This window comes from Bos javanicus, chromosome 1 (assembly GCF_032452875.1).
Source record: "Bos javanicus breed banteng chromosome 1, ARS-OSU_banteng_1.0, whole genome shotgun sequence".
NCBI classification, from domain to species: domain Eukaryota; kingdom Metazoa; phylum Chordata; class Mammalia; order Artiodactyla; family Bovidae; genus Bos; species Bos javanicus.
Genome location: NC_083868.1, coordinates 127,544,033 through 127,556,304, shown reverse-complemented (window position 1 = coordinate 127,556,304; position 12,272 = coordinate 127,544,033). Strand labels below are relative to the sequence as shown.

Below are 12,272 nucleotides of genomic sequence, written 5' to 3'. Positions count from 1 at the left end.
GACATGCATATGGTAGAGCCCCACCACACATGGAGCCTGCAAGTGTGTTCCTCACAAAAGCCATCTCTCCCTCTGCGGCCCTGCTCATACTACTGTGCAGCCAGTACACTGTCAGCATAGGTTGGTGAGTTAACTGTGGGTTGGCACGAGAAAGAACTGGTGCCCCCGAGAGGTTCCAGCTTCCTGTCTTCAGTCTGAGACCTCAGAGGACCTTTGTGTGGTCACTGGTCTTTCTGGAGGAATCAGGATGACCATATTTTGTTTCTTGATCCACCAGCATCTTAGGACCTCAGCTTTGATGGAAAGAAGGTCCATCAAACCCCATTGGTTTCCCCATGTTTTGAAAACTATTATTATTGGGGAGAATGATAGTAAATGACCAAGAGGGGCAAGATGAAGGCTCTGGAGGACTAGCCTTGAACAAGGAGTTTTGTCAAAAGCTTTTGCTAATTAGTTCCACATGCGCAAGCTCTGCATTAGTTTAAAGCAGGAGTCCTGGGATTTCCCTTGTGGTCCATGGCTAAGACTCTGTGCTCCCAATGCAGGGGGCCCGGGTTCAGTCCCTGAACCGGGAACTCTATCCCACATGCCACAACTGAAGATCTTGTATGCTGCATCTAAGACCTGGAGCAGCCAAATGAATAAATATTTAAAAAACAAATAAAAATAGAGGAGTCCTTCTCCTACCAGAACCAGAGCCCCCTTTTATTAACAAGTATTTTGTGGTGCTCTCTGAACTATCCCAAAGTGAAATTCAAATATAACCGTTCTATATACATAATTTTACAAAACAGTTATATCAGGTATCCTACCTGTAATATGAAGTAGAAACAAAAGGAAATGATCTTGTTATGTAATTGTATATATCTCACTATAAATGTTTGATCACACCTTTGTTAGAAAAGAGAATGAAGTAATCAATTGCTTGCACGTAAGTGTAGATGGGTGTGGTGACAGCTACAAATGCAGACTGATCAAAGGATGTACATTGATGACTCTTAATACCCCATATATCAGGACATGATTTATTTGACAAATGTGATCAAGACAAAAGACAGTCCCTTAATTTATTTCTGGAAAATTCAGTAGATGTTAATGTTATGCAAAAATGGTTTTATGTCTGTAGACACAAAAAAACAGTTTTGAAATTGAAGTATTAAAACTTCAAGGGTTAAAGTATTAAAACTTGAAGGATTTTCACATATGGGAATATCTTGTACATTCAAAAGTTATTCAGAACAGAGAACAGTTCCTCGTGAAGACTGTCCAGCCCTTGGCCCCCACCCACAAGGGGTCAGCAATGTTCCTCCCCATGTTACCATGATAACCCTAACCCTCCCTGAGGGCAGAACTGTGCTTGCTGAGAACCACTGGTGGTGAGTAACAGAAACCAACTCAAGCCAAAAAGAAAAAAAAGGACATTTATTATAAAGACTGAGGATGACTCACAGACTCTAAGGGCAAGAATATGACTAGGCCTCCAGAGACTGGTCCCAGCGATAAAAAAGCTGTCTGTCTCTGCTGCTATGGTTTTGCTGTGTGTCTGTCAATGGAGACAGTCCTGGCCACATGTAGAGATGAACTTACACGGTCAGGTTCTTGAGAGAATCTGATGGCGTCCTTGAGGGTCAGTGTCCATCAGCTGGCTGGGAGGTCAGGGTAATCGCATCAAGTAGTTTACTCATTCCCATCTTTCTTTCCAATTGACCTATTATCATCAGTGTTTTTCAAATTAGCCTTGCCCTAGAAATCTTATTTGTGGTAGTTTGCTCCTATTCCCTTGGTCTCTTTTAATGGTCATTTTTATCTATTTGAAATTTTGCATCGCTGTTGGAATAATCATTTATAAGTGACACACTTTGGGGACCTCACAGGAACCGTGTAAGATGCAGTTGGTCATTAGTGTCTACTCTGTCCCAGGTGCTTTAGCAGCTGCCGTGTGTAGGGCAGGAGGGCGACTGGATGGCACGGCATGGAGGCCCCTGAGGGTGCTGCTGCCAGCTGCAGGTTCTTACAGAATAAACGCAGGCTTTGGAGTAGACAGACCTATGAAGTGGGGCATGTAACATATTCCCGACAGAGCTGGTGGCCAGTTGCATTTGACAGTGTGTGTAAAGCGCTGAGCACAGTTCTAGCACATGCTAGGCTCAGCAAATGCAGCGAATGCCTCAGAAGTCCAGCAGCCTGTGTGAACAGGAGGGAATGGTTAATTCCACCTGGGGGAGAAAGAGAAGGACAGAAAAGGAATTATAGTATTGGAGTCAGGATGAGGATTTCACTGGGAAGAGAAAGGGAAGGACAGGAGCCGGGTTGTGAAGATGCAAGTTGTGTTTGGAGAGAAGGAGACACCCTGAATGGGTAATATTTCGGCATGAACATGTAGGGAGAAGGTGATGTGAGCCGGGACTAAGAGCACAGGTTGGGCCCACATGGGAGCTGAAGCTCTGGCTCAGCCACATCTTAACTGTGAATGGCTTGGGCCTCAGTTTCCTTCTGCTTTCTTTGTTGTTTTTTTTGTGAGGAATAAAGGAGAAAGGTCTGGTGGCCTTTCATAGGTGGCCTCAGAATGCAGGGTAGGCCCAGAAGAAACTGGGGGCCAGACACAGATTCTGGGTGTTGGCCCCTCTGTGCAAGTCATTTGGAAATGCTAAGACCTGTCCCAGCCCAGATCTCTGAGGGGACTCTGCTCTCAATACTCTTCATTCGGAGTAGGATCTAGATAGCCTTCATGTTATTTTTTTCCCCCTGAGCTGTTCCCCTTCCTGGGCCAACACTGTTCACTCTGTCCCACACATTTCAGCCTGAAGTTGTCTTATCTTTTTGGTTGGGCTTTTCAGACCAGTCGGGCATCTGAATAAGTGGCATCACTGGTCACAGGGCCTGCCCATGGTTTACACTCAGGGAACTGCGATCTCACACTGAAAGGCCATCCCAACATCCTGTTGGCTGGAGAGTGAGCTTGCTCTTATCTTGGATTGCCTTCTCCTACTTGAAGATAAGGCTTTTTCAGTGTTTGTTTTTGTTTTTCTTTTTAACTGTACTGTGGCATAGTTCCTGTGTGTAGTTCAAAACTGTAACTACTAAAGAGAAACTTAAAATTCATGCTGCTACCCACGTTCTATCACCACCCCCCATTTCTGTGCCCCTGTCACCCCCAGATAACCATCGTGTGCCTTTCCAAGGTTTCTTTATACAAAACACAGGCAGCTGCTTACATAACGTTCTTATTTTTCCCCCTCATTTTAATTTAAAAGGAGCATAGTAAACACGCTGTTCAGCAATTTTCTCTCTTTTTTTCCCCCAAATATTCCATCTAGGTACCTGGGAGATCATTCCATATCTGTGCAGGGAGAGTATCCTTGCTCATGGGCAGGTAAAGGGCAGGACTGGGCAGAATGGACCCAGAAGGTGAGCAGAGAGCCTTGGGCTGGGAGAATAGGGAGTATGGCGTGAAGAAGGGAACTGGGCAGCCAGGATTTGACTTGTTCTCCTTGCCTGGCTGATTTCTGTGAGCTCCCAGGCACTCTGAGGAGATTTGTCCCTGGGCAGGAGGGAGAAAGCTCTCCTTAGGCTCTGTTACCTCCCGCACCTCCCCCAGCAGGCTGGTCTTACCTCTAAGCCCCACCAGTCACAACCCTCCTCCAGAGGAGGGACTGAGGCAGACAGATGGTCCCTGTACTCCCTGGAAAGGTGTGGGTCCAGAGGACAGGGCCCCACTCTGCTCATCCCTTTGTGCGTAATCCCCTTCAACATGCTGGTGGGAGCCCCTTCTGGAGGGTCCCTTGCAGTGGAGGCCAGGCTCGAGGATGTAACCATACAGTGTCTGAAGCCTTCCAGCATTGGGCGCGCCTCAACTCCCCTGGCTGTCCCTTTCACTGAGCTGGTAGTGAGGCAAGCGTGTGGCGCTCTTGTGTTTCAGGGGTCGTGCAGCACCTGCAGAACGGCCAGCTGCTGAGGGACATCTACTTGAAGAAACACAAGCTCCTGCCGAGTGACTGGGCTGCAGAGCAGCTTCACTTAGAGACCACTGGCAAGAGCCGGACGCTGCAGAGCGGGCTGGCTCTGCTCTATGGCTTTCTGCCAGATTTTGACTGGAAGAAGATTTATTTCAGGCACCAGCCCAGTGCTCTGTTCTGCTCTGGGAACTGCTATTGCCCACTGAGGAACCAGTACCTGGAGAAGGAGCAGCGTCGGCAGTACCTATTACGTTTGAATAACAGGCAGCTGGAAAGGACCTACGAGGAGATGGCCCGGATCGTGGACATCCCCACCAAGCAGCTCCGGGCTGCCAACCCCATAGACTCCCTGCTCTGCCTCTTCTGCCACAACGTCAGCTTCCCCTGCACCAAGAATGGCTGTATCACCATGGACCACTTCAAGGTGATCAAGACGCATCAGATAGAGGATGAGAGAGAGAGGCAGGAGAAGAAGCTGTACCTGGGGTACGCGCTCCTGGGTGCCCACCCCATCCTGAACCAAACTGTCAGCCGCATGCAGCACACAGCAGAGGGCAAGAAGGAGGCGCTCTTCACCCTCTACTCTGCTCATGACGTGACTCTGGCCCCGATTCTCAGTGCCTTGGGCCTTACGGGAGCCAGATTCCCACGGTTTGCGGCCAGGTTGGTCTTTGAGCTCTGGCAGGACAGGGAGAAACCCCGGGAGCACTCCATCCGGATCCTCTATGACGGTGTTGACATCACGTTCTACACTTCATTCTGCCAGGACCACCACAGGCGGTCTCCCAAGCCCATGTGTCCCCTCGAAAATTTAGTCCGCTTCATCAAAAAGGACATGTTTGTGGCCCTGGGTGGTGGTAGTACCAATTATTATGAAGCATGTCACAGGGAAGGGTTCTAAAAGGTACACGATGCAGCGCTGAGAATCTATGCCAATTCAAAAGGATGGGAAGGTCCACTTCTAGTTCTGTTGGCTGCTTAAGTTACAAGGTGGTTTTTAAAGGCCAGAAATCATGCTTGGGGCCCATGTGGATTTGGGGTTGAACAGGGAGTATGTTACTGTAATTGGGTACGTGAGTAACTTGAGACACAGTGGTCAGTTCACAGAGAAAGGAAGGTACTTTATTCCAGCGAGACTTTACTTGATGCCAGAATAATATTTCAGTGCCCAAAGCTGCCATTTCAAATGTGTATTCTTTAGATCTGCCTTGGTACTGTGTGATGGAATCAGCAAACTTCAGCCAAAGCTCCTCTTCATCTGGGACAACCTCACCTTGTCCTTGTTCAGTGAATGGTTTCCTGAAGTGATTCATTTAAAACAGGGGTGGGCAAACTTTTTCCATAAAGGGCCAGATAGTAAATATTATAGACTCTGGACAAAAAGGCCACCTATAGCGCCTGTCACAGCAGCTCGATGCTGCTCTTGTAACATGAAAGCAACCACAGATGACCCATGGATGAGTTAAGCATGGCTGTCACAGGCCACACAAAAGAGGCAGTGGGCCAGCTGTGGCCTGAGGGCTGTGGTTTGCTGACCCCCATTCTAAGAACCAGGCTGCACTACAATTGCACGTTCAGCACTTTTTGAGAGAACCAGTTGAATACCCAGAATTATTCAGTGGTGCCTCCAGTAACCTGCTAGAAACACAGAATCTGGTCTGTATCTGACATTATAACAAAACTTGAGGGGGAAACAAACATTGAATCAGAATGAATCATAAAAAAATTACTAGAATAATACTTGATGTTCATGATGATTGTGGTATAAGATAGTTTTGAGTATGTCTTCGGTATTTGTCTGCTGTAGTCTGTTTGCTGTACATGCTGAAATTTTTGTATTCCATTTAGTATTTTTATAGTCTAGGAAAATATTTTCTAAGACCAGTTTTAGATGTGCTCTTATTCCTATGAAATATTCAATTTACTGTGTCTGCTTGGTGGTTAGAAGGGAACTAGAAGCTGAATTCAGGCACTTTCTCCCAATAAAACTAATGATGGCTCATTCCCTTTGACAAGCAGTAGAATTGGATCAATTTTTAAACCATTTTCGTCAGTTTCAAATGGTAAATTCAAATTGATTTTTAAATAAGTTTTTGGAAGAACTTTGTTACTAGATAGTTAAATAATCTTTATAAGGTATTTTATATATTAGAAGCAATTATAATTAAATCTGTGATTTCTGCCTAAAATGGTGCTAGTTCTGTGCAAAGAAATGTAAAGTGAGATTCTCCAATGTCGTTGCCATTCCAGCCTTTTTTGTCTGTTTTTGTCCAGTGTTTCATTTGAATACATCTGTTTCTATTAATAAATTTTTGAAGAATATTCACACATGTAACTCATGGTTTGTACCTATAAGTCACTGTTTCTTTTCAAGTGAGTTTTAATTGTTTTATCTTAAATAAAAGCATTTTAAATTAGAAAACTCTACAGTACACATGGGGAAGGGAGGCCAGTGTGACTAGCAACGGGCCAAGCCGGGCCTGCTAGGGTGACCGGAAGGGACAGAGTCCTGCCCTGGGCCACAGAGGGGCTACAGCTTCCTTCCCTGACAGGAGCATCAGGACTTGGTGGTCAAGGGTGTGTCACAGCTGGTGGCCCTGGACTGGGTGACAGTTTATCTTAAAGTCTTCTTTTATTGCTGAAAATCGTGTATTGTCGTCCAGTCAGTAAGTCGTGTTCAACTCCTTGTGACCCCATGGACTGCAGCATGCCAGGCTTCCCTGTCCTTCACTATCTCCCAGAGTTTGCTCAAACTCATGTCCCTGGAGTTGGTGATGCCATGCAACCATCTCATCCTCTGTCGTCTCCTTCTCCTCCTCCACTCAATCTTTCTCAGCATCAGGGTCTTTTCCAATAAGTCGGCTCTTATCAGATAGCCAAAGTAATGGAGCTTCAGCTTCAGCATCAGTCCTTCAATAAATACTCAGGGTTGATTTCCTTTAGAATTGACTGGTTTGATCTCCTTGCTGTGTGTTGTCTTTTGAATATTTAAAGCCTATGCAAGTTTGTTTTTTTTTTTTTTTTGCTCCCACTCGCAATCTATCTAAATCAGAACTGGTAAACACAGCTTGAAGATTTTAAAGTAAAGGTGAATCAGGAGATATTTAAAAAATCAATTTTGCAACATCTGTTTTGGTAAAGGTGGATATTTTGCATAAGAGCCAATATTAAAAGTGCAGAGGTTTTGCCTCCTAAGACACTGGGTATGCTGCTGCTGCTGCTGCTAAGTCGCTTCAGTCGTGTCCGACTCTGTGTGACCCCATAGACGGCAGCCCACCAGGCTCCCCTGTCCCTGTGATTCTCCAGGCAAGAACACTGGAGTGAGTTGCTATTTCCTTTTCCAATGCATGAAAGTGAAAACTGAAAGTGAAGTCGCTCAGTCGTGTCCGACCCTCAGCGACCCCATGGACTGCAGCCTACCAGGCTCCTCTGTCCATGGGATTTTCCAGGCAAGAGTACTGGAGTGGGGTGCCATTGCCTTCTCCGAGACATTGGGTATGCATGGCATTAAACTATCCTCCTCAGTATCTAGTTCTGACACATTTCATTTCTATAAACAAACACTGAGCACCCAGCTGAGGGTGCTGGAGTTTGTCCTTGGTTTCAGGGCAATGGTCTCAATGACTTAGATTATGGCAAGTGTGGGTGTGCACACTGCATAACCAGCTTTGTTGTTTTCATGATTAAAATTAATACATGCACATAGGGAAACAGTCAAACAATACTGAAAACAACTTCAAAGGAGAAGTTCTCTAATCCTACCTCCAGAGGGAACACGATGAGCTGCTTGAAAAGTATTCTTCCAGAAATTTAACTTGCAGATACAGATATATGTATAATTTTTAAATAGGAACAAGATTATTCAACTTATATTGTCCTGTGACTTCCTTCCTTCAAAATATATTTTGTTTCCTTTAACAGTATGTCTTAGACATATTTCTCGTTGTTTCCCTTAACAGAATGTCTTAAAGATTTCCATATTGAGAGGAGAGGTGGGGGAAAGAAAGAAAGAGAAGGAAGGAAAGACAGCTCTTTTATAGCCATAGAAAATATTTCATGATTTCATGATATAGATGAGACATACTTTTTAATATTTTTAAAGTAATTCCCTTTTTTCTTTCAAGATTTTACTAAAAGAATATTTATATAGTATTCCTGACACAAACATTTTGGCATTTTGACAGCCAGGTAGCTTTATAAAATCATCAGTCAACTGACTGAGTTTATCAATTTAATCTTTCCACAAAAAAACGACCAGCTTTGAAAGTAGTTGGCAGGACTGAATAGCAATTGTATCATTGTGTTGACTCAGGATGCATATCCAGCTTTTCCTGACTATCCAAAGTAGACATTTTAAAAAATAATTTGATTATTTATTTATGGCTGTGCTAGATCTTTGTTGCTGCGTGGGCTCCTCTCTCGTTGCGGTGTGCAGGCTTCTCATTGCGGTGTGCAGGCTTCTCATTACGGTGGCCTCTCTGTTTGCAGAGCATGGGCTCCAGAGCACTTGGGTTCAGTAGTTGTGGCATATGGACTCAGTAGCTGCAGTTCCCAGGCTCTACAGCACAGGCTCAATAGTTGTAGCACACGGGCTTGGTTGCCCCATGGCATGTGGAATCTTCTCAGATCAGGGATCAAACCCATGTCTCCTGCATTGGCAGGCGGATTCTTTACCACTGAGCCACCAGGGAAACCCTAAAGTAAACATTTTAATCAAAGATAACCACACTGATCTTCAAATGGTGATATTTAGAGCTGTGTGTTCATATAGTAGACACTGGCCATGGAAAGCTACCAGAAATGAGATGCGGTTCTTCTGAACTGGCGTAAGACAATTGGTGAGACATATTTTAATTTTTTCATTAAAATTGAATGAAATTAAAACATATATCCAGAGCCCCCCTAGAAACTTCCCCAGGACCTAGCAACCTCCAGCCCTTCACCCTCCCTTTCCTGCCTGTGTCCCCTTACCTGTATGTGCGTCCTCAGTTGCTCAGTCATGTCTGATTCTTTGTGATTCCATGGACCGTAGCCCATCAGACTCTTCTGTCCATGGGATTTCCCAGAGAAGAATTACTGGAGTGGGTTGCCATTTCCTCCTCCAGGGGATCTTCTTGACCCAGGGAATGAACCTACGTCTGCTGCGTTGGCAGGTGGATTCTTTACCACTGAGCCACATAGAGTTCAAGACCAGTTCTGTATCACTTCCCAGATATAAGGCCTCAGGCATCGGGTTCCTCATCTGTAAACCAGGATGACACCTCCCACGAGAGTACAGGTAAAGCCCTGGGCAGCGTGGGTCATCCCCACAATGAAGCCTCCACTACTGCCCCCCACTTACTCTTTAACTGTGCTGAGTTACCAAAACCAGCCAGAACTAGAATGTGTCCCTGCCCTTTTTTTAAAGCCAGGAAGCCACCTGGAGGCACAGCATTATGCTCTAGGCATAACTGGGAGGTACAGTTCCCCAGGCTCATGCACTTACCTTTGGGGAAAAAAATAATTCTTCTGAGTCCTGCATGTGTGCTTTGATAAAAAGCACAAAGTGACACCTTATTATAAACATCTCAATGATTTCCCAAGGGAGATAAAGCTCATTGCTCATCCTTTCCTCGTTTCCTTCATCATCTCTGTCTAATCCCCAGCTTCCTGCTTGAGTTAGAGTTGCTGTCCACTGCAGAAGCAGCAGCTGACCAAAGTTCAGCAAAGGAATGGTAGTCCGGAGGCCGAGGCCATGGGTCTGGCCCCTCTGTGGCCCCAAGAGGCACTGAAGGCAAAGCAGCCCAGGAAGTGATGTGCATCTCAGCAGAGGACTACTTGCCCTCCGTGCCTCTGCTTTAGGGAGCTGCACCCCTCCCTGTTCCTGGGGCCCACCAGTGAGGCATCCTCCAACCTCCCTCCTCCCCAGGGCCCAGGAAAGGCAAGTCCTTCTGGTGGGCAGCTAGCTGCTTGCTTCTAGCATGGAGCCGCGTGTGTCTTAGTTAGGCACTGCCCAAATGATAAATCCTTTCAGGACCCTTTCTTCAGAAGCTGGTCAGTGACTGGGGCTCCCACAAATGCAAAGCGGCTTGTGCCAGTGAAGGGACGCCACACTGCCCTCTAGTGGCAACTCGGCCTGCCCCTTGTTCAGCAGTTTTTCCTCTTTTCCCTGCAAATAGTAAACGGAGAAGCCAGTTAGCACGTAGGCATGCACAGATGAGGCCTCTTTCCCAGCAAGCTGAAGCTCCCTCTTGTGGCCTAGGAGTCAAGTCTTCTCTTCACCTACCTACACTGTCTTCAAGATGTAACAAGAAGAGACATTCTGTCTCCATATAGTCTCACCCCAAATGCCCTTTTATCTAACTGATGAACCAGCTGTTTGGCAGGCTCATAACTGGCTCCCTGATAAACAGACCATTAAATTGACCTTCTAAATGATGGATCCTGATGGTCTACTGTCCATCTGAAAAATTAATCCTGAGTACTGGCTGGTTGGCTGATTAAGTTTCTAAGTCAAAAATCATTTGATTGACCTACTGTCTTTTTTTTGGAATCTTATTAAATTTTTTTTTTTTTACCTGCTCTGGGTCTTTGTTGCTGCGCACAGGCTTTCTCTAGGGGCTACTCTTCATTGTGGTATGTGGGCTTCTCATTGTGGTGGCTTCTCGTTGCAGAGCAAAGGCTCTAGGCACACGGGCTTAGTTGCTCTGGAGCATGTGGGATCTCCCTGGACCAGGGATTGTGTTCCAGTTCCTTGCATTGGCAGGCAGATTCTTAACATCTGGACCACCAGGGAAGTCCCAACCTACTGTCTTTCTAACTGAACTACTAAGCTTAAATAATTAAACATCTGAAAGCTTAAACTGTTCGCATCAGGTGGCCAAAGTATTGGAGCTTCAGCTTCATACTTTGGCCACCTGATGCAAATAGCCAACTTACTGGAAAAGATCGTGATGCTAGGAAAGATTGAAGGCAAAAGGAGAAGGGGGCAACAGAGGATGAGATGGTTGGATAGCATCACGGATTCAATGGACGTGAACTTGGGCAAACTTAGGGAGATAGCGAGGGACAGGGAGGCCGGGCATACTAGTCCATGGGGTCACAAAGAGTCGGACATGACTTAGCAACTAAACAACAACAAAGCTTGAACTACCAGCCTGGCTGACTCTCCCACTAACCATTTAGTGTTTATGACTGACGCTGCCCAGCCGAGGTCTGGCAAGACGGAAGGCCTGGCTCCATCACTAGAGGTAACAGTTGGGTGGGAGAAGAGACTGCTCCTTCCTCATACTCTGATTCCTCTTTGAACTCGGGGACCCACTCTTCTCCCCTCTAGAGCCACCTTAAGACTCCAGAGGGGACAACCAGGAAACTGACCTTCTTATCTACCTCTACACAGGTTCTTCGGAGAAGGCAATGGCATCCCACTCCAGTACTCTTGCCTGGAAAATCCCATGGATGGAAGAGCCTGGTAGGCTGCAGTCCATGGGGTCACTAAGAGTCGGACATGACTGAGCGACTTCATTTTTCACTTTCCACTTTCATGCATTGGAGAAGGAAATGGCAACCCACTCCAGTGTTCTTGCCTGGAGAATCCCAGGGATGGGGGAGCCTGATGGGCTGCCGTCTATGGGGTCGCACAGAGTCAGACACGACTGAAGCGACTTAGCAGCAGCAGCAGCACAGAGGTTCTTAACCAGGGCTCCCTGGTGGGTTTAAATTTTGTTTCCAGATAGTGTGGATACAAAGAGGTGTGTTATCTTGGAAGAGGGGTCACAGCTTTCATTGGAATCTCCAAAGAATCCAGCACACACAAATATCTTCAGACTATTGCTCTGGAAAGATCCTCAGCAAACACATTCAGACAGGAAAAAACCCTTAGCTAAATTCAAGCCCCATTTCTCTCTCACATCAGTCCGGGGTGGCGGGAAGATTAAGGTAGGAAGGGTTAGAGAGTCACAGTGGGCATGGGTGTGGTAGGGTGGAAGGATAAATGCTGTGTATGAAGTTTCCAGAGAGAAGCCCAAGGATATCAACGTGTGTCCTTTCGGTTTGCAGGTTACATGCAGCCCAACCTGCAGGGCACCCTCAGCTCTGGGCAGAGGGCTCTTTGAGCTGAGAGGAAGGATACATTTACTAGGGTCTTTGTCTGGGGTAGGGAGTATTGTGAGCATGTGGTTATGAGCAGCTATGTGTTTATTTACACACCCGTGTGCTCACAAGGGTGAGTATAACACAGCCTGTGGTTATGTGCATGGATGTTCTTTGTGTCAGTGTACATTGTGTGCTCATTCCTGGACCCGTCAAGTCTTTGGCGAGGGTGGGTGGGGTGTTGAA

The 12,272-nt window shown here is 46.2% G+C and overlaps 1 protein-coding gene and 1 long non-coding RNA gene across 9 annotated transcripts in view; both read left to right on the top strand.

Annotated features, from left to right (window-relative positions):
* The window catches only part of PXYLP1 (2-phosphoxylose phosphatase 1), a 90,557-nt gene extending 84,279 nt beyond the window's left edge, over positions 1–6,278 (top strand). For all 8 annotated transcript variants that reach the window (XM_061420145.1, XM_061420157.1, XM_061420128.1 and 5 more), the window contains one exon: positions 3,920–6,278. In XM_061420145.1, coding sequence (XP_061276129.1) covers positions 3,920–4,857 — 938 coding nt within the window. In that variant the 3' untranslated portion in view covers positions 4,858–6,278. The remainder of the gene's footprint in view (positions 1–3,919) is intronic.
* Positions 6,279–9,036: 2,758 nt separating this feature from the next.
* Positions 9,037–12,272, top strand: part of LOC133249569 (uncharacterized) — a 36,650-nt gene continuing 33,414 nt past the window's right edge. Inside the window, exon 1 of the long non-coding RNA XR_009737023.1 lies at positions 9,037–9,234. This is a non-coding gene — a long non-coding RNA (uncharacterized LOC133249569). The remainder of the gene's footprint in view (positions 9,235–12,272) is intronic.